The 22,621-nt window shown below is 49.5% G+C and overlaps 1 protein-coding gene across 1 annotated transcript in view; it reads right to left on the bottom strand.

Annotated features, from left to right (window-relative positions):
• MAPT (microtubule associated protein tau) overlaps positions 1 to 22,621 on the bottom strand; it is a 130,201-nt gene that overhangs the window by 36,961 nt on the left and 70,619 nt on the right. Inside the window, exons 3-7 of the mRNA XM_064270986.1 lie at positions 17,292 to 17,375; positions 14,580 to 14,654; positions 10,039 to 10,104; positions 4,057 to 4,848; positions 845 to 900 (exon numbers count right to left, since the gene is read on the bottom strand). Of these exons, the coding sequence (XP_064127056.1) occupies positions 845 to 900; positions 4,057 to 4,848; positions 10,039 to 10,104; positions 14,580 to 14,654; positions 17,292 to 17,375 (1,073 nt within the window). The remainder of the gene's footprint in view (positions 1 to 844; positions 901 to 4,056; positions 4,849 to 10,038; positions 10,105 to 14,579; positions 14,655 to 17,291; positions 17,376 to 22,621) is intronic.

Raw genomic sequence — 22,621 nt, forward strand, 5'->3', positions numbered from 1 at the left:
CTGGTTCTGGATGTGTTTTTCGAGCAAGCGGGCCACCTTAGTCACTGTTCCTTGGTTGGGTTCTGAAGACTCACTAGGGCATATGCCAGTCACCTCTTTGGCACAATTTCAAGACTGTGAACCACCACATTTCTCAACTTGGTATTTAAGCTGTGTATCAAGTTTTCCCTCCTCCAATATCTTTCCAAGCTTTCGTCAGCCCCCACGTGGAGCTCTACTCCAACCCAGCCAATATGCTTCTAGTTCTAGAATGTGGGTAGGCCGTTCATGCTTCCAGGTATTTGCTTGTGCTCTTCCTCCTCTGTGGAGCACCTTTTCCCACCTGTGTGCCACCAATACCCATTTATATTCCCTTCATGGTCTACCTCATAGCTCTTTTTTTCTAAGGGTTCTTCTGGAACATTCTACCTTAGGTTGACGATAACTCCCTTGTTCTACATCCCTCAGCCCCCTAATTAAACAGCATTTTCTATACATCATGTATATATATATTTGCTGAACCTAGATCTATAGCAGGAAGCGTAAGATGCGCAAAATTCAAACTTTATTACAGAAGATTCAAACATACCTGGACTTACTATGTAAGTCTCATTTAAACCATGCTAATAAAAGGGCTAACAAAATTCATTAACCCACTGAGTCTCCTTATCTGGAATAAGGATCAAAAAAAGATCAGCATGGATAAATGCTAGACTTCTTTAAAACTTGCACAAAAATACAAAACTCTTTAAAATGAACACTCCACACATGCTACGCGTGAGAATGAACTCAGATGTCGAAGCATCAAATGGCTTCTAGATGAACTCAACCAGCACCAGAGAGTGTCAAGGCTTTGTCAGCTTACCTTTGCTCTTTTGTCATCACTTCCAGTCCCATCCTTGCTTTTACTGACCATGCGAGCTGATAAAATATAAAATGAGAATGTATGTTACACCCCATATCCGCAGTTCTCAGACAGAGCCTGTGGCCAGTTATGGTTGAGGTGGATTTCTCCCAGATCAGTGCACCGTGTTTTGTTTAGTTTGCCCTGGGGCTTGGCGGAAACCTGGTTGGTTTTCTTTCCACTTGAATCTGTTGGTCTCACGTTGTTAGTATCAACACAGCAAGCTGGGGTCATTGCTCAGAGCAACCTGGTGAGAGGGAACAGCAGGCTGGCCAAGGGTAGGGACATGCAGAGGGGATGCAGTGGAAACTTTTTCAGGCCCAGGTTGGCACAGAGGCTGTCTGAGGAAGGTGAGGCCAGCCTCACACTGTAGTCGTCATACCCACCAGCTCCTCTCTGCCTCTGCCAGGGTTGCCCCACACAGCTGAGGACCACCCCGCTCCAAGGAGGGCACTGAGGAAGCCCCAGGGCAGGGATGGCACAGCTCAGCCAGGCTCTAACCATCCTGTAGGCTTCTTTCTGCTCATGCTGTCACCCAAGGATCATGGGTCGGGGGTGAGTTACCCTCTCCGCCCTGTGACTGAGTTTCCGGAGAGGGTCCTGCTCACCCTCTAGGCCTTTTGGGGACTGACTGGAACCACCTCTGAGTCCCCCGCCCTGTGCTGCCAGCTTGCCAGAGGTCCTGATGCTCCCCTTCCTGGCTCCTCTCATGCTGATCACCTGCCACCAGAACAGGCGAGCCTGGCTGAGACACCTTTATGCCCTGTTGCTGGTTGCACCCCAGAGCCTGGCCCTCATGAACGGGGGCTTCAGTCGCTGGCCTCCACTGCTCTCAGATGTGTCCATCCCAGCCCTGGTCCAGCCCTGGCTGAGGTAGGTCTTCTCACCTACAGGTCTTGGAAGGGGACAGTTGTTGTCAGGTGTCACTGAGTTGATTCCAACTCAAAGTGACCCCATGTGACAGAGTAAAACTGCCTCATAGGGTTTTCTTGGTTGCAATCTTTACAGAAACAAATCAGGCCTTTTCCAGAAAAAAAAACAGGTCTTTTTCTCCCATAGGGCTGCTGGGTGGGTTCAAATGCTTAACTGTTGTACCACCACAGCTCCTTGGAAGGGAGCTAATGGTTGCTCTTTCCCAATATCTCTGTATCTCACTCCCTCAAAGCAGCTAGAAAAAACTAGTCACTATCAAACATCCTACAGGTAACACCTGGATTCCAGAACTAAACTACTGTCTGGGTCTAGAAGCCACATTCCTTGGTGACGGCCACCCATCTCGTCTACCAGCATCACCGCTTTCCTTCTACTAACATCAATTGATGAAAACTGATTATCAATTTTCTTCCTTAATCTCAATATCATATTCCTCCTACCCAAGGACACTGGGGCCCCTTGGCGCTTCTCGCTGGCTGCTTGCAGTCTGGGCGGGCCAGCGTTGCTTATCTAGCCCAGAAGGTTTTAAACTTCACTCCGCAGCAGCAGCAGTAGCAGCATCTGAACAGGTTGCAAAAATACAGATTCCTGAGTCCACCCAAGACTCTGATTCTGGAAGCCTAAGCTGGGGCCCAGGAATCTGCATTTTAACAAGAGCCCCAGGTGGATCTGACTCATGAGTTCCTTTCTTTGGCCAAATTAACCAGCATCGTCCATGTCACAACAGAAGTGTCCAACAGATCTCCGAATTAGGGTACCACTGAACAAGCCCTCTTCCAGATGTTAGCAGGTGGGATCCAATAAATTTCGGGAACTTATCCTATTTTTTTTGAGGGTCACAACGTACACTAGGACATTAAAGGCTCTGACAAGCCCTGCAGCAGCAAAACCTGTTTGAGTTTGTCTAGCCTGTTTTGCCCAAACTTATTGGGCCATGGAGCTCCTTTTCCCCTTGACATACCTACTCCCATCCAGTGGGTCAGTTTTCAATAGAACATCATTTCAGGAAACACTGTAGTAAGCTGTTAAAGTCACAGTTATTTGTCTCCCAGTATTTTAGAACGTAGGCTATTTTAAAATTGAGTATAGGATTTTTGTTTTGTTTTGTTCTTTCTGTCTTAAATTTTAAATTTAGGTTTCAAAGTTTTTCTTGACAAGCAGAGTCTAATCAACATTTAACAGATGGTTCCAGCTGAGAGTGTAGCATCAGTTTCTGGGCCCTGCAAATAACCCTATGGTGCATGATACACTGGACTCGTGGCCCTGAGGCCTCTCCTGGAAACTGCCCAGGATCCGGAGATGCTGATGCTTGGGAACCTCCTCTCCCACGTCTCCAGACCCTGAAGGGTGGCTGCAGTCGTGCTCTCGGTCTCAGGAAGGGATGGGGCTTAGACCTCTGCAGTGCCAGTGGGGGATTCTCTGGGCCTCTGCCATAGGGAGGAAAGGGGCGCTTTGAACAAGAAGATTGTTTCTGTTTATCATTTCTCTCGCCACTAGGCAGGGTGAGGTGGAGATGGGAGGCAGGGGCTGTTGAGCTGAAGGCTCAGCTTGGGCTCTTGGATACCTCCAAATCCTTGTGTGTGTGTCACCTGCAGCAGGTGGATATAACATCCACTGACAACAGAGAGGACATCACAGAAGGCAGGCAGGTGCCCTCTATGCCTCTATGCTGCAAGGGCATACCTCCAAAATCCATGTTCTGGACTGTGCCTTTCGGAGCAGATCTACCTGGACTCTAAGCCCAGCACCACCACTTGATATCTGGTGACCTTTGGCAAGCCTTCTTTCTAAGCCTTAGCTATCTCATCTGCAAAGTGGGGCTAATTATGCCCTCTTGGGAGGGCTGTGAGGATTCTTCAAGACAATAACTAAGACCTCAAAAATGGGAAGTTGTTATCCTCTCCGTGGAGTGCAGCCCACCAACCTTTGGTGGGCTGAAGGACCGACTACAGGGGATAAGTGAAGTGGCCCGAGAAAGGAACAGGGCAGAAAGCACTGGGTGGGGGTGTTGGCGGCATGCAAACGGCAAGCGTGAAAGGATAGGGAGCTGCCAGAAGCCCTAGGGGCCAGGAGACTGCAGAGGACGAGCAGCGCCGCCTGGTGGTCGTTGGGTGTAGCGCTGTCTTGGGAACCTCAGAAGCGGTGGGAGCCAAGGAAGGGCTGTAAGCTCAGTGGTAGTGCCCACGGCCTGGGTGGCACAGGAGGTCCCAGGGAAGTGTGAGGGAGCTCAAGACACAGACCTTTGAGTTGAGGTACTCGGCTGACAGGCCTTCCCGACAGACCAGCTGCAGGCTGCTTTTTAGAACGTTCCGGAAGGTCGGCTTCTTGGGTGTCTTCCCTCACAGAGGGGCCCCGGGCCTCCTGCTCCTCTCCAGGGCTCCCCGGAAGTGCGGTCTCTTCCAAATCCAACTGTGAACATTCCCGTTCCTTCTGCATGTTGGCTTTGATTTCCACTTGGAACATGAACTCGGCCGGAGCCTCGTGTCCCTCTGCCACCTCCCCTGCCGACCCCGCGCTGGGCACATCGGGCTCTGAGACCTGGGTCTCTGTGGAAACTTTGGGGAGGAAACCGACAGGGTGGGGGATGGCACCCTCAGCTGGGAGACCGGGAATGCCGGTAGCATCTCTGGAAACTGTCTGGGGGAGTGGCCCGGCTGGGGTTTGGGAGATCTGTGGATGTGGGGATATCTGGGAAGGAGGGGAGTCCTGAGGCGAGGACTCATCAATGTTACGGTCTTCATCGACCTCCTTCTCACTCCCCAGCTTCTCTTTGCCCTGGGGCAGGTCTTCCAAAAGCTGGCACTTCAGCAGCTCGGAGCCACGGTGGCTTCCTTCTGTGTCCTCAGGCTCTGTCCCTGGCTGGTGGGCCCCTCTGGGACCTTCAGGCAGGATAGAAGCCCCAGGGATGTTGGAAGCAAGCTGCTGGGCCAGACCCAGGGTCCCTGGGTGGGTGGCCTGGCCTCCATGGTGCCCTGGCTCACCGAGGACACCTTCTTGGACAACTTTGACACTCTTGGGCTCCATGGGGAGATCTCTAGGGGAGATGGGCTTCCACCAGGCCATACCCTCTTTGGGCTGCTCCCCATGTTTCTGTCCCCACTCCTGGTGGGGCTCCTGAGGGCCTCCTGTTGGAAGAGCCGTTGGGCAGGTGGGATGATGCTGAGAAAGAAGAGAGGCCACCAGCGCAGGGGCTCCTGGCTATTTCCCCCCACAAGGCAGCACTGAGACCCCAGAAGCTTCTCTGCTGTGTCCTGGCTGGACCTGAGAGCTAAGCTCATTGGACAGGGGTCTCAGCCCCTCAGGCGCCCCCTTCTGCTGGGCTGGAACTCTCAGTTGCTCTGGGTTTGAAGAGGCCGTGTTGGTAAAAGGTTAGCAAGGGTGCATTAATTATTTAGGAGAGGGAACATCGCTCTTGAAATGAGAAAAGGAAAACTGAACTGCACCACTTGCCCACCTAATGAAGGTAAGAGGGCACACACGCTGGGCTCATTCTGGCTGCTTTTACTTGCTTAGAATGAAAGCTTTCTTGGGCTGTCTGCCACCAACTTGCTGGATGACCCTGAGTGAGCACCTGCCCTTCCTAGGCCTCCGTTTTCTCATCTGTAAAAGGGGGGCTTGGACCTGGTACCCTCCAAGGCCCCTTCTGGAGCTGGCATTATTCCTCTGCCTATCAGTGGGCTCTGGTTGGAATGGAACATGTCGACATATGCCGGGGCTGGTCTGTGCTTAATCCACCAGGGCTACAGAAATTTCTACCCCTTTCCAGGGGCTTGGGAACAGGAATTTGAGCCCCCTAAAGATTCTGGCTCCTGGGTGGAGCCTGGGTAGGTGCACTACAGGCCCCCTTTCCTCTCCTTCCCTCACTGCTTCCTTTTTGGCAAATGAAAGCCGAGGATGCCATAAACAAACCCTGCCCTAATTCCTGCTCCATCAGACCTGGAAAATCCAAATTTATGATCAGCAGGAATTGAGTTTTTTCTTCACTAATAGATCTTCCACAGAGTCCTACGGACAGAAACACAATTTGGATTTATCCAGGTCATCAATGATGGACGAGCCTTTTGTATTAGGTGGGTAGACGACTTGGCTGTGAATTATCGGAATGATAATGGCATTGCCAGCCCTTCTGGACTGTGGTTTTAATCTAGATTAATCCACATAATTTGTTGCACATTAACCCAAGCTGATCAAGAACACACATATTTTTCTGGTTCATTCATGTGCATCACTCGTTAACTATCTAGCTGTCTATTAAGAGTAGGAGAATTACGCTATTTTTTTTTTTTCCTGAGAAGTGCCCTTTATGAAGTTCCAACCCTTTTACATCCCACTGAGTCCCAACAGAGTAATCCACACAACTCCTGAACTCTCCTCTAAACAAAACCATATTCCCAAGGATTGAGGAGTTTGGAAAAGGAAGTAGTTTGGATGACACGAGGGAGGGAGATGGGAGAATGTGTGTATGTCTGCACACATGCATGTACATGGGTATGCACACACACGGGTAACACATGGACCAGTCTCTCTCTCCCTAGCCTGTGTGATGCCCATTGGTTCATGACCAGGAGGCCAGGCCCAGCTGTGCTTCCTGCCACCCTACACCAGGCTGTGAGCTCATGCTTGTAGTCATTCTGTGTTCCTAGCATCGACCACAGTGTGTGCCGCAGAGTATGTGATCAATAAACGTATTCTGCATGGATCAGCTAGTGCCAGGAAAAGGTACTGATTTCTGCTTTTTGCAGGGTCTACAGGCCCCTGATCAAACTCCGGGAAGAACAGCCTGAACAACAGAGATCTCAGGACCAGGTGTGCTCAGGAGATAACCCAGGGCAGGTGCCTTTGTGCCATGACTTCTTATCTACCAACCAGCTCAACAGACTGGAGGCCCTGGCGCTGCTTGTTATAGGGCCGTGGAGACAACCAGGTTTCCAGTGGCTTCCAGAAAAACCTCTCCTCCCAGAGATTTCTAGAAATTGCTCTTGACTGAGATATTGTTGTATTTTGATAAACTACGAGTCTTTAAAAGGGCCCCATTAAAAAAGAGTCAAGGGCCCCAAACATAAATAGTAAACTTACCTTGAAAAGTCATCACTGTATGATTGAACAGTGTGTATGTGAGGAACCTAAGGTGAATGCAATTATATTCCTGGGGGAAGAAGCCAGGCTGGAAGAATATTCTATTGAGTTCCCAGGATAAGATGACCAAACCAAACCCATTACTGTCAAGTCAATTCTGACTCATAGCGACCCTATAGAACAGAGTTAGAACTGCCCCAAGGCTGTAATCTTTATGGAAGCAGACTGCCACATCTTTCTCCTGCGGAAAGGCTGGTGGGTTCAAACCACCAACCTTTCGTTAGCAGTTGAGCACTTAACCACTGTGTCACCAGGTTTCCATGGATAAGATGAAGCGCTTGGCAAATATTAATATCACACACAGGAATCACTTGGGGAGGGGCAGCCCAGAGGTAACCATATATCTGGGCAAACACAGCGTGATGGCCTCAGGGGTCTGGATAAAGTGTACGCCCTGCCCCTCAGAGAACCTGGTCTCTGTGAAGCTTATAGAGGAAGGGTTTACCCCTTGGGGTAAGCAAGGGATGGGTAAGGCCTTTCCTATATCTTAAAAAAAAAAAAAAAAAAAAGGTTGCTGTGGGGGTTGATTCTGACTCATGGCAACCCTATGTGTGTCAAAGTAGAACTGTGCTCCATAGGGTTTTCAATGGCTAATTTTTTGGAAGTAGATCACCAGGCCTTTATTCCAAGGCACCTCTGGGTGGACTCAAAACTCCAATTTTTTGGTTAGCCGAGTATGTTTCCACTTGCCTCACCCAGGGACCCCTATATTTTATTCTCAGAATATTGTAGCTCTAACCTGAAGTACATTTTTCTATCTCAGGTACTGAGTAGAGGGTGCCAAAAGTTTTTCTTCTGCAAAAGGAAACAGCAATGAAAAGATCTAAAAACTGTACTTTTGTTTATACATCTCTTCCTAGATCTGACAGACTGCAGAGATTTGGCAAATAAAGTATGTTTTGTGGATCACCAGTGTGTCGGGATTTCCCAAGGCTTCACTTGAGGAACGAGGCTTGGCAATTTGGACCAGCAGTTCCGATGAAGACATTAATATTGGCCATGGGAGCAGAAGTAGAAACCGCTACACGTTTATTTATTTGGTGCCAATTTTCCGACTGCAATTGGTACCTGAGGTTCATCTTTATACATACCTATATGATTCCAGAATGCTGTCTGAAAATTTAGAAATTCAGTGAGCACAAAAGCAAAATTTCCAGAAAAGAAGCTGGCTTGATCTTTTTGTTGAGTGAATTATATTTTAGGGACATGTACACACAGCTTGCAATACAAACCTGCAGAAAAAACTCAAATTCACTTCTTCTTATGGAAACAAACGGCCATTTCCTTAGGTTATACTTTATTTAAAAAAAAAAAAAAAAACACCAAACCCATTGCTGTCAAGTCAATTCTGACTCACGGTGACCCTACAGGACAGGGTAGAACTGCCCCATAAGGTTTCCAAGGCGGTAAATCTTTACTGAAGCAGATTGCCACATCTTTCTCCTGGGAGTAGCTGGTGGGTTCAAACTGCCAGCCTTTTGGTTAGCAGCCAAGTCCTTAGCCACTGCGCCACCAGGGTTCCCTGTATTAAAAAACCAAAACCAAACCCACTGCCTTCAAGTCATAGCGACCCCATAGAACAGAATAGAACTGCCCCGTAGAGTTTCCAAGGAGCGCCTGGCGGATTAGAGTTTCCAAGGAGCGCCTGGCGGACTCGAACTGCTGAACTCTTGGTTAGCAGCCATAGCACTTAACCACTACGCCACCAGGGTCTCCCCCTGTATTAAAGGCCTCTAATTTTACCCTGGTGGCATAGTGATTAAGTGTTATGGCTGCTAACCAAGAGTTCCACAGTTTGAATCTGCCAGGCGCTCCTTGGAAACTCCGTGGGGCAGTTCTACTCCGTCCTATAGGGTTGCTATGAGTCGGAATCCACTCGACGGCAGTGGGTTTGGTTTTTTTTTTTTTTTTTTTTAATTTTACCTACGCTGAAAAACATGGCCTAGAAGAAGCAGGCATCAGTGTTCTAGTTATTTAACACAGACTGGGCTCCCTCCATTTTACATTCCTACCCCTTCTAATATTTTTCGAAGGTCTTTGTCAGCCTAAGAACAAAACCATGTCTTCCATGCCATGAGATGTGTAACACTAGCCCACTGTGGGGGTAGTGGCCTCTCTGGGAACAGGAATGTGTAGCCAGGCCTAAAAATACCCTCAGCGAGATGCTTCTTTAGGCTCAACTGTTGTTAGGTGCCATCGAGACAATTCTGACTCATAGTGACCTCGTGCGAACTGCCCCACAGGGTTTTCTTGGGAGAAAGATCAGCAGGTCTTTCTCCCACCGAGCAGATCAGTGGGTTTGAACCATCAACCTTTTAATTAGCAGCTGAGTGCTTAACTGTTGTGCCACCAGGGCTCTCTTCTCAAAACCAGACCACACCAGCAGAGGCACTACACATCAGACAAGGATCATGTTCTGGAGAAAAGGACAGCATCTTCCCAGCTCTTTCATAATCTGGAAGCTTCCACTTTATACCCTTGACTCTCAAGTTCATTTTTCCAGCAAATGATAGAAAACAAACCCAGCCCATATTTTGTTATATCAGAGGGCCCCACCCACTAAGAGTAGGAATCTCTAGACTTTTAAAATCAGGTTCGTGAAATATTTATGATAAATGATTATAGAAAGCTGCTTTTCTTGAACACAGCAATTTTGATCCCTGAGAAGAAAATCATATGAGGTTTGAAGTCTGCACAGAAGAAAGTTCAAAAGAAATAGCTGGGTGGTGGCATGGTGCAGGCCTTGCTCCTGGGACCGGCCAGAGGGTAGCCTGCAGGGAAAACCCCCATCACACAGGTTTGCTTTCCTATTGGACATTCATTTTCAACTCCCTGACTCCTTTCAGGACAGTAAACACCTTAGGAAAGACTTAGAAATGGTGTTAGAAAAAAATGCTACGGCTCTTTCTATATCTAAATAGAAATATATCTTTTGAAAAGAACCGATCTCCCAGAATCTCCTGGGCCTAACCCTGTGACTTAGGCCCCATGCCCAAATTCCGTTTCCAGGGTACAGCCCAGCTGAGTGTTCCCATCTCCCTCCTCCCCAGTCTGCAAATCGTCGTAGGCAATTCAAGTCCACTGACCTTGAGTCACATGTCCCGCAGCTTGGTCCTCCAAATTGGGGGTGTCTCCAATGCCTGCTTCTTCAGCTGATTTATGCATTAGTGAATGAAGAAGACAAAAGCAAAGACAGTTATTGTTTGCTAGAAACAAAGCTGTCTGTATCTTCTGGTATTTTCCCTAAAACATTCATGAAAGGCACATCTTGAAAGTACCCAGGTCCTGTACCTCTCTCTGGCTTCTCTGAAAATGCTATTGTTGGGGATGTTGATGAACAAAGTTCACTAAACAAAACACACAAAAGCCACACACTTTACAAGTGACTATGACCTAATGAGAAAGATCTCAACAGTGGGTCCAGGGCCCTGAACACCAAGGTCAACAATGATGCACAGGGTGAGTGAGGCCAGAGACGAAGTTTGCAGCTGAGCCACTGCCATGGGGAGCCATGGCTAAGCCATGGCTGTACCTCCAGTCCAGCCAGCATGCCAAGGAGAGCAGGGAAGTTCAGGGAAGGATGATGTGTGGGCTTTGGAGCCAGGCAGACCAAGTTCAAACCGAGGCTCCAGCACTTACTTAACCTCTGAGCCTCCACTTTGTCATCTAGAGCCCCAGGGTGATAATACCGCTTCATCTTGTAGGAGGGTGGAGAGGGCTAATAAGATAATTTGTGTGCACATGTTTAGCAAAGTGCCTGGCATATGGTAGATGCCCAAAAGCTGTTGAGTTTCTTTTCTCTAAACTATCAGACAAACCCCTTTAACCACATTAGCCCAGAACGTATGCCACCTGGCCAGAGGGAGGGCAGCAGCAGCAGTGAGCAGCTTCTGGGGTGTCTTGAGCTCCCGGTTAGGGAGTCAACACCCACTCAAAACAAGGAAGACTGGGAAAAGTTTCTGACCACAACAATAGTACCACAACAAATAAGCTTTAATACCTAGAACGCCGATTTCCGCATCATGGAAAGTCCAGATATTGCTATAAGACAACGAAAACAGTTTTCCAGAAGAGTTTAGGACACAAGTTGTTCACCCATTGACATACACTGACCTCAAGACACCGGAAGAACCAAGATATTCTGATAGGCAGCCACACAGGGAGGGCTACCACCTCTGAGAGATGCCTACAGAATGAACCATCAGCCTTATCTCTCAAACCTGTTAAGACACACCAGTGATGACCCAGTATCACCATCTAAAGCAGAAATGCAAAGTTACCACCACTGGCCAGCATAAGCCTACCGTGAAGAGCTGGGATTAGGGAAAAGAGAATTCCCTGAGTCCCTGACAGCCACACCCCACCCACGGCCGTTGAGTCAATTCTGAATCACAGTGACCCTATAGCCACATCATGGCCTCATAAACACCCAGCCAGTTGGCTGTCCCAGGCAGCTGTGGCAAAGGTGGGAGAGGGCCAGCTGTGGGCTAAGGAAGCCCATCACCTGCCCTCTTGTGGGCACTCACACCCTCTGGACCCCCACAGCCAAGACGCTGTGCTGCCCACGGGGTCCAACGGTTACAGCTCCATGAGCTGCCATCTGCCAACAGCGCTGAGTGTGATTGAGCTGACCGAAATGGAGGGACAGCTCTGAATTTGGTCTGAGTTTGTTTCTGACAATGTAATGGAAGAAAGGCTCAGTGTGACAGCAAGTCCAGTTAAATGACCACGGACTCCTTGAGACATAGGGCACAGGGAGGCATTCCGGGGCAACGTCACCACCATGACACTGGGGCAAACAGCTCTGCTTTCATGTGCCAATGCAGAGCAGCAATCTCCTGGACGTGAGTCAGAAAACAGAGGCTGTGGCATCCCCCAACTCCCTCTGATCCAACAAGGGAGGTGCCCAGAGAAACCAAAGTTTGGGAGGATGTGTGACAGTGGTCTCATCACATCGCAGGCCTCCGTATGTCCCCAAAGAGTATTTTATGAGGTACCAAGTGGGTGCTTATCCAAGCAGGGCAGCAACTGCCACAGGGAGTGCAGCCACATGGCACTCCTAACTGGGTGTTAAATTGGAAGTTTTACGGGAGGCCCCAAGATACAGTAAATAGGATATGCCAAAGTGAGGTGCTAAATTAAGGTGCCTATCATCAGGGGCGGGTCATCCGATACGCAAGGTAAGCATGGCACTTACCCTGCTTACCAGATCATCTGTAGTGAGCAGTTGCACATTTTTCCACCACATCAAAAGATTCTGCTTCTAGGTATGGCATCTGTCTCTTTCCCAACCCCACAGCACCTTCCTACAAAATCAAAGCCTCTTTTCAAATTTACAATCCTTGACAAGGACAGATTACCCAGCAAGTAAGGTAAGCATGGGCTTACTTGTACTTACTTACTAATCTGTAGTAAACAATTTCACGTGGGTTTCTGAAATTGTTCACTAGAGATTAGTAAGTAAGCACAAATAGCTGCAGAAATGTCTACCAAACTCTAAAACCTCCTGCCACACTGAGGACATAAGACTCGAGAAGGTGGAGAGGGGAGGAGAGTTTTGAGGAGGAGAGACCTGTGTGCTGTGAGTTTCCTCCCTAACTGGAGTTGGGGGAATGGCCACCTCCATCTCAAACCCAGCAAAAAGGTATCAAAGGACCACTTAGAGAGCTTGATGTGTGTCCCCTATGGTGAGCGGACATGGTAGACTGCTGTCAAAATCCCACCTGGGAAAACTAGAGGATGAGAGAAGGTAACGGAGCAAAGCAAGTCCTGCAGCCCAGCAATGGTCATGGGCCCAAAGCTCATTTGGGCAAAGAATGTCTGCGAGTTTCCCAAGGACCTGATATGAGTTCAGGTTAGGGAGAGCCTGGGGACACCTTAGCTCATGTCCAAGAGGGCCACCAACAGGAGCAAGCAGACCTCAGCAGATTGAGGCTGGAGGTAGATCTTCAGGGACTGAGAAGAGAGTACATTTCTGCTGGAGCGAAGTGCAGACGAAGGTCTTCAGGTAAGGATAACTGGAGACGGTGAAGGAAGGGGAAGGAGAGTCTGGAAGAATTCAAAAAAGGTTCCCAGGAGAAAAGAGTCAATTTTAAACACCCACTGTGTGCAGAGTAGGAAGCCAGCTCACAGCGGTGCCAACCCAGTAAGAGCTTTCCTGCTCCCCTTACCCTCCTTCAACCCACTCCAGGCCAGAGGAGGGTGGCTCCAAGTCTGAGTGAAGTTAGGAGCTTCCACTGCTACAGGGGACTGGACATTCGGATGAGTGTTTCCAGACTGTGCTTTGTGACTTATGGAGACTAAAGCGCTTTTGATTACGTAGGAGTCATTGAAAAGTCCATAGTTAGCTATAGCCTTCCTCTGGGTAAGAGAAGAACCTACCCCACAGAATAAATTATAAACGAACAGTGGAAGACAAAAATAAAGTTCCTCATGACCTTTGGAGTTTGAGGATGAGGCCCCACCCAGCTTGGAGAATGGCCCCCTCCACCCACCTCAGAAGACATTACTCTGTACCATCTCACAAAGCAGAAATGTATTTGGAAGGAGTTGGCCCCCTCCACCCACCTCAGAAGACATTACTCTGTACCATCTCACAAAAAAAAAAAAAGCAGAAATGTATTTGGAAGGAGTTGGGGGCGGGCCTCTGTAGTAGGTGTCCTCAGAGGGAGCCCTGGAAAACGCCTCAGGCTTCCCAAGAGGCTGCAGTGAGCACCATCTTTAGGGAGGAAAGACAAACTTCTGACGGGACATCTTCCACCTCTCCACTGCTGGCGAAATTCCGTCCAGAGCTGTTCTACATTTCTCGTTGAGCTACTGGGCACCTTTTGAATCACGAAGCCAATGCTGGAATCTTTACGTGAGCCCAGTACAGAGACTGAGCAGGGAATAGCATGAGAGTACCAGGCTGTGCTGGCTGCTCCCTAAAGGCCTGCCCACAGCACCCGCCGCCCAGGCTGGGCAGCTCCCGAATGGATCTGGCAGCCCTGAGTCCAGTGCTATTTCTGGCCAGTGTCTCATCTGACCTATTCCCGTCATCTGTGTTGACAGAACAGTCTTGTCATGCCTGTTCTATGCAGCTATATTTGCAAAGGCAACACAGTCCCAGAAATGGGTGCTGGACTACCTACATCTCTGCTCTGCAGGAACAGCCCAATTAAGATCCTCAAAAGGTAGGCTCAGTTATCTGGACCCTGTGCCTGCTCAGGTGCTCCTGGGGGGACCTGACCCCTGGGAGGTGACCCTGTTGCTGGGCAGAGTCTGAGCAAGAAGGGGGACTGATGTCAGGTGTGAAGAAGACAGGGGTCTGCCACCAGCCTTCCTCAGACAATCCTCAAGAACTCTCTGGAACTCTCTAGAACTGATCACTGGCCAAGAGGAGAGGAGAATTCAGAAAGCCACAAATCCTCAGAAGGCTGGCCAGCAAGCCACAGAACCACCAGGACATCAGGGCATCAAGCCCCTCACAAGATTCCCAGAAGCTGGTATGCTGGCCACATTCTTGCCTCATTTGGAGACTTGGATAATCCCAACGCACACCCCCATCCTCCAGCAGGTCAGCCAGGGCACCCACCATCAGCAGTGGAGCCCTTGGGCCCACAGCCCTCTCTGAGGGAGTCACCCTCACCTGTGGTTCCTTCTGGTATCTCCGTGTGAGGCTGCTCGCCGGGTGCTGTCTCATCCACTAGGGGCGCTGTCACGTCTGGAAACCGCCAAGAATCACCTTAGAGGGGCTGGGAAGCCACGCCAAGCCCCTCACCTTTGCTTCTTGTGCGGAGCAGTGCGGGGAGGGAAAGAAGGAGGGGACTCAGCTGCATGCAAAAAAGCAACCCCACAAAGCAGGGTTCAGAGCCTGTTCTGCCTGACACCTCCCTGGGAGGCATGTTAATGTTCTATTTGAGCGGCACAGGCTCGTGAAATGCCCAGCCCATCTGTCAGGAAACCTGGGGGCAGACCCCACGGCACCGGAACCGCTGCAGCCAGAGAGACTGCTGAGGATGGTCCCAGGCATTTTTTACGAAGAAAGACTGAAAACCAGCTGACTGTGCACAGCCGTTTGATTTTAAGGCCAAGCAGGAGGATGGAACTGGCTCTAAGGCAGTGCAAGAACTCAGGTTAGGGCTGAGAGTGCATGGCTTTGCTGTGAGGCTTTGGGCAAGTCCTTTGGCCTCTCTAGGTCTGAGTTTCCTCATCTGCAAAATGGGAGTGTCACCTCCAGGTGACCGCCAAGATTTCTTACAGCTCTGACCCCCATCCCACCCAGAACCCATGACCCGTGGTTCGGAAGCACAAAGTCCCCTGGATGGCAGTGAACACGTGTAGTCCTGTCCAGAGTCAGACACTTGGCACCAGGCCTGCAATGGGTCCACCTTCACAGTAGAGGCAGGAAGGTGAAGGAAGATCTCCCGCCAGGAGTTGCTGTCAGTCTCTCACCGGGGTGAACACTTGCAAACCAGATTTCTCCCCGAGCAATGCCCTGGCACACTCCCAGGCCATTCCTGGCAATCATAGGAGTTGTCAGCTTTGGCAGCTTTCCAAGGGCCCAAATCAATTTCATTAACTGAAGTCCGCTTTAATTACGGTCGTCTCGGATGCAGGTGGAGCAGGCAGGCAGAGCCCAGCCCCAGCAGGGCCCCTCCTTGTGGGGTGGGAGCAAAGCTCTTGGATGTCTGCGGTCCAGAGGGCGGTGAGTCTTGGTTGGAAGAGTCTTCCTCCAGAATAATGCCAATGGCAGCACTGGAAAACCTGAATGGGGAGGCTGGCACGAGATCTGGAACTGGGGCTTGGGGACTTTCTCAGAGCAGTAGGCAACTTGCAAAACTGTCCTAAAAAGATCACCAGGAAACGTCTTGTGTCACCTGCTTTAAGAAGGAGAGCAAAGAGAATTTGACCTGATATTCTCCTCTCCAAGCTAAGAAGAACCTCTGGGGAAGAGCCATGCCTGCTACATCCTCCATGGATGCACCATTACACCAAGCAATAGGCCGTACTCGACAGTCACTTTCTGAATTAACCCCAAGGTGGAAGCTTGGGGAAGTGCTGGGGCCCGGTTCTCACCCTGTGACACAGCACCCAAAGTAATGAGCGGGGCCTGGAGAAGTGCTGAGAATGGAACCTTGAACCTTCTCAGGGAGTGACAAATGGAGGGGCAGAGACAGCATACTGGTTACTCAAAAGCCATTCTCAACTCCCTTCTCCATTGACTTCTTGTACTGAAGAGGCTGAAAAGCAAAATGCTCGATATCTCAGCCTCCCTTGCAGCCAGGGCTGGACATGAGAGCCAGTTTTGGCCAATAAGACATTAAGTAGAAGTCTGCCTAGAAAGGTTTGCAGGAAAACTCTTGCTTTCCAAAAAAAAAGGGTGATCGGGGGGAGGGCATACTTGGTTGTCAGGGCTCTTTTGGCCACTTTGCTTTGCTACTTTCTTCCTGCTTAGAAGGCAGATGTGATGTCTGAAAGTGCAGCAGCCATCTTGTAACCATGAGGCAACAATCCAACCCACTAAGGGTGGTAGAAGATAAAAGATAGAAGAGCATCAATGACACTGGGGAGCTACTGCCTAAGTCCAGACATCTTACTGTGTGAGACAAATAAATTTCTTCATATATATGCCACAGTTAGTTGAGTTTTCTGTTATCTGCAGCCAAACTCAGTCTTGATTGATGCAGATGGGAAGCAAGAGAAGATGGTCAAAATCAGGATGAAGAAACCCTTCAGGAAATACATGAGGAAATTTATAATGACCCAGACAGAAAATGTACAGAGAGGACAGATTAGAAGAAGGGCTGAACAAACACCACGGTCAAAGTCCAGAGGCCCAGGACAAGCTCAGGGCCCAAGAAACGAAAGATACCAGACCAAGACCTGTCCTGAAAGTGTAGGCTTGGACACATGCACTGACCTGCCTCTCCCTTCATCCAAAATGCTGCTCTGAGACCTGGTGGATCATGAAAGAAGAGGAAGGTGGGGGCTTCTGAGGGAATTTTGGAAGGACGATTGAGACGGAACAGAAAGCATTGTAGAACTGTGCTTGGGGCCTGCTCTGCTGGGAATCCCAGCCTCTTCAGGGGTAGCTGCCTCCAAAGCACAGACACCATGGAAGGTGCCCACACCTGGCACCAAGGAGCATGGCAGGAAAGCTGGGCTGCGTTCCTGCAACACTCTGGGGCCTGACTCCTGGCCTGCAAAGCAGAACAAGCACATCTTTGGGCCAGAGCAGGAGGCAGCAGCAAACGCAGCCAGGAAGGGCGGCACGTATGGACTCAAAGCACAGCTAAGCACAGGCTGGACGCATGGAGGGAGCTGTTTGAATGAAGCAATGAGAGGAGGGAGGCCCCACCTTCGGCTGTCGGAGTGCTCTTAGCAGAGGCTTCAGAGCCTGCTTCCTCGGATCCATCATCGGCAGGGGTCTGCAGGGGAGATTCTGGAACATACACAGTGAGCCCCTCAGAATGGCTGCCTCTCCCCACCCATCCTTTTGACCTCAGGAGGAACTCGGGGAGCAACGTCTTTTGGAGCTGAAAATCACCCATTGTGGAGCCCAGATGGATAAAACGGCCACAAAGGGAACTGATCTCATCCCCCCCCAACAAAACCATGCCCCCAAACCAGAGCCATCAGGCAAAGACGCAGGTGATGTGAGTTTGCTGCTGGGTGAGAGGAGAAATTGCCTTTTAATCTACTAGTGGTTCCCATTGAGGCAGAGGCTATATTATATTGACAGTTAGTAGCAGGTACCAGCAAGCTCAGCCGTGCTTGAACCTGCTGCTCTGTCTTTCCTTACTGGAGATATTAAGTCTCTCATTAATGACAAACAGACACCTGGAAATACACTAGGTGATCCAACTCCTTCTTTTGAGAAGGAATCCGCTCAGGGCAGGCCCTGTGCCTACTGTTAAAGGTACACTTGGATGCATGTCTGGGCTTCACGAGACTCCTTTCATAGAAAGATCTCCAAGCATTGATAAACACGCTGTGAGTCACATTTGAAATGTCAGCTGTGGCTGTCTACAAGAAAACTGTACTTTCAGAAGCCTGGGTAAGAGAGGCCTAAAGATGACATCCACACTCTCCACCATGCATGTCATTGGTAAGGCGGCTTTTGTTGGCTTAACGAAATCTACCTCCTTCTCATGCAAGCACTGAACTGTCCCTTCCCCTGTGGCACCCTGGCCACTGGGGATCAATCCATCCTGGTCGTTTTATGGGGCTACTAATGCTTCATTTAGTATCCAAGGGCTGGGCAAGTCAAGGTCTTAAAATTCAGGTCAGTACTGCTTGAGAATCCACTGTGTAGAGTCAAGTGGTTGGAAGGAATCAAAATGCCACCAAGAGCACGCAATCTAATGCAGGGAGAAAGGTCGAACACACAGAGCAGAAGACTCAAGTGTCCACCTGTACCAGTGCAGGGCCAGGGCTGGCTAAAGAGTGTCCTTCTGAAGGTCTCCTAACAGGAAGTGGGAGTTAGTCTAGTGAGCACAGGACACAGGGTCAAGATGTCTGGGTTCAAGTCCCAATTCTACTTCTTTCTAGTCTTGAACTTGCCTCTCAGTTTCCTCATTTATAAAATGGTGAGATGATATTGACTCTACCTGCCTCCTGCTGGGCCTGTTGGAAGGATTCCATGAGTGAACGTCAGCAGAAATGCATTGCAAAGCACAAGGATTTATACTTGTGGATCCAGTTCCCATGGATGTGAAGGAGGCAAGCATTTTGGGGGGTAACCCTGGGCTTCCCCCTCCAGCTCAGTCCTACCTGGACTATCTTCAGGAGATCCTCACAGTAAGTCATGGCTCAAACTATTCCACCTAGATGGAGGGATGGATAACTGGATGGATGGATGGATGGATGGATGGATGGATGGATGGATGGATGGATGGATGGATGGGTGGGTGGGTGGGTGGGTGGGTGGGTGGATGGGTGGATGGGTGGATGGTGACCGGATGATTGGACGGGTGGATGGGTGGATGGATGGATGGTGACTGGGTGATTGGACGGATGGATGGATGGATGGATGGATGGATGGATGGATGGATGGATGGATGGATGGATGGATGGGTGGATATATGGACGGTTAGATGGTAACATGAAGAGGTCCTGTCATTTTCTGAGCTCTTTGCCAGGACTTTCCCTTTACCTCCTTTGCTTCACCTCTCCTGTACCTGGTCTTCCCTATCCTCTCCTCACCTCTCTACCCTCCATCCTTTGTCTCCCAGGCCCAGTCCCACCCTCTCTCTTCTCCAAAGCAGCCCCGTGTACTCAGGAAGTCCTCTCCAGTCTTCCAGGTGGCATCTCATCCACCAGGTCAACACCCCTCAGATCCCTGCCCAATGGACTCACTCACCGCTGTGTGACAGACTCCTCACTCTTCATGCACGCTTTGGTTGAATGGGTTTCCTCTGCTATTTACGGTTCAATTCATGGCTTAGACTGAAGTGTGGAAGGCAGGGGTATAGACTGCAGCCCCTGGAGTCAGGCAGGTGGAAGCTCAAATCCTGTGGGACTCTGGGCAAGTTATCTAACCTAACCTTTCACAGGGCTGCTGTGAGCACGAAACCACTTAAAGCTTATTTAAAGCACTTAGTACTGTGCCTGGTGTGTGAGAAGCCATGAGTAAACGGTAGCAATTACCATTATTATTGCAGTCATTATTATGCCACCTTGGTTAAAGGGCCCAATATTATAGCATTGCTAACCAACAGGAACTTGAGTTTTTTTTTTTTGATGGTGTTGATAATGGAGGTGGTGATAGTGATGCAGATGTTGACTGGGAGTCCCTAGGGGCTCGGGGCAGGTAGCTAACTATTGAACCAGATGGACCAATGGGCTCTGGCCATCTAAGGAAAAGTTGGCGTCATTAAGGGGGTATGGAGGGTGTGAACTGCACCAGGTGACATTGTCAGAGAGGTGACACCAAAATCTATAAAACTTTTGTGCAGTGTTTCAGCAGAAATTTATTATTTTTTATAAAAATATCCCTGTAGTTAATTATAGCAACAAAAACATTTTTCGTTAGCCCAGCTTACATGTAACGATATACTTCCAAGGCTAAAACGCTACGCTAGCTTACTTTTTGAACCTTACTTTTTGAACCTTCTAATGCCCTCTGGCCAGAGCTGTCATTATCACCCAATTACAACCACGCTTTGAATCAAGTGGTTTCCTCCGCAGGCGCTATGGGCACACTGTCGTTTTCATTGTCGCTGGCGGTGTTACGGTCACTGGTTTTGTCAAATTTTCTGGTGTTTTAGCTACAACATTGTGGCAATTAGTATTTTCGAACCTATACCAATAACTTTTTTGAGGCTGAAGTAATAATTAAAGGAAAAGAAGGGATGATATTTGGGAATTACAGTTTACGAGTAACATTAGTACAAAAAATATTACCAAGGATTCTGTATGGTCTGGTATGGGAGGAGGTCCACTGGGTGGGGGGCGGTGAAACCATGAGTTACCGTTCTGGGTGACACCAACCCTAGTGATGCCACTGGGAAAGTCAAGCATCACTTTGTAGTCACAATTCACACGAAATGAACACCTCACTAAGCACACGGGGACTTTTGGAAATTACAAACACCCCTTTGGGGCTACATAGTGTCCTTTGTCCCTACCCTTCACAGTTCCAGAGCCCTCGCTTGATTCGGGATGGCGCTGTGCCCTGTTAAAGGGCCAGCTCTTCCAACCTCCTGTGCAGGCAGAGGTAGGTGATGAGACATTAGAGGAAGCCATAGGAGTGGACATCCAGGAAACATTGGTAAAGAAGGCCAACTCAGCTGGGAGGAGCTTTCTTTGTGCCCATCCTCCTTCCTCCTTTTCCAGCTGCCTTTCTGAACCATGAGACACCTTGAAGATGGAAGCCACATGCTCAGGACAGAAGACAAAGACAGGAGGGGACTGAGCACCACCCCACCTCCAAACAACATGGAGCCTCAGTGCAGCCCCAACTATTAACCTCCGGACTTCCATTATGTGAGATGAAATAAATCTCTGTATCTCGTTGACACCTCTATTTGGGGGCTCCTTTCTATATGTAGTCAGACATATTTCCTGGTGTCGAAGCTTCGGTAAGTGATGGGGGAGGGATGGGTCTGGAAGGTTCTGTCTAGCCCTGATGGGCGGATTTGGGTACGTTGATGATGCTTCTCTTCCTCCTCCCACTCTTCAATTTGTGGGACTTGCTGGAAGCTCTGACTTCCACTCTCTGCTTGCTCCTTCACGCCCCCTCTGAGAAGCCATCCTCCCCACCACGTCACCCAACATCTCTCTGCTGAGTTCCCCCAGACTGTCCCCTGAGTCCTGACTTCCCTCTAGAGCTTAGGTCCTCAGGCCCTGGCACACTTGTGGATATGCCCATCCTCATTCACTGACCTCATGGGTGAGCCCTGAACTAGTCCCCGTCTGTCTCTTCCTACCTGCTCCTCCTCCTGCCTCACCTTTCCTATGTTAATTTTATGTGCTTTTAAAACTATGTCTTTATACAAAATACCACCATTTTGCTAGCCTTCTATTCTCAAAGCCATCTTCTCAGGACCTCTAAACAGGTTGGGATCTTCCTGGCTTCCAGCCGTTGGATGCACTCATTCTCCCCATCTGAACCACCCACCTGCCTCCCAGATTCCTGGTCAAACTCGTGTCTGCCCTGAAGATTGTTCTGATCGTTACTGCCCAAACTCCTCCCTGGTACTCGTCCTCTACTGCACCAACGGCATTGTTTGCTATCTTTTTCATCCTGGTCCCAAGCCTATAAACTCCTGGAGGTGTAGAACTTTGTTCTATATTCTCCGCACTGCCTGGCCCCAGCCTTGCCCACAGCAGGGCTCGATTTGTCAAAATAAATGCCTGAAGGCAGAGGTTAACACATTCTTTCTGCAAAGGACCAGGGAGTAAATTTTTAGGCTTTGTGGCTCATAGGTCTCTGTTGCAACTACTCAACTGTGCTATTGTAGCATGAAAGCAACCACAGACATACAGAAACAAATGAGCATGGCTGTGTTCCAATAAAACTTTATTTATGGACACTGAAGTTTGAATTTCATAATTGTCATGTGTCATGAAATATTATTCTTCTTTTGATTTTTTCCCCCAATCATATGAGAAAGTAAAACCCACTCTCAGCTCAAGAGTTGAACACAAGCAGGCTGGAGGCCAGATCTGGCCTGTGGGCCGTAGTTGGCTGACCCCAGCTTTAAGGAGTGGCTTTTTTTCTGTTGGTGGACGACCGGGTGAAGGGGGGAGGGTGTGAAGGCCAAGAGCGCTGCTGTTGTTGCACAATCAAGGTTTGTGGTGAGAAGGTCTAGGTCAGGATGATGGAGGGTAAGATCCCCAGGGTGCTGCGCAGGGTGTGATGAAGGGCTGACCAGGCCATCTGTTGACTAGTTGATGGTGGTGCCACTGATGGCAGTGGACAAACCAGGAATGGGCCAGGGAGTGGGGAGCACAGAGCACGGTTTTGATTTGTTGGGTTTCAAGGGTGGCTGGGACATTCAGGGAAGATGTCCCGTGGGTGAAGGGGACAGGTTGCCTGAGCTGGAGATTCAGGTGTCGTTATGCCTGGGCAAAGCCACAACTGTGAGGCTGGAGGACATTCCAGAGCTAGTGACTGCAGGAGGAGGACCCATCCTGGGGCACCAAAGGATGGAGGGCGAGAGAAGGCCAAGTTGTGGGTAAAGA

This window comes from Loxodonta africana, chromosome 18, assembly GCF_030014295.1.
Source record: "Loxodonta africana isolate mLoxAfr1 chromosome 18, mLoxAfr1.hap2, whole genome shotgun sequence".
Classification (NCBI taxonomy): Eukaryota; Metazoa; Chordata; class Mammalia; order Proboscidea; family Elephantidae; genus Loxodonta; species Loxodonta africana.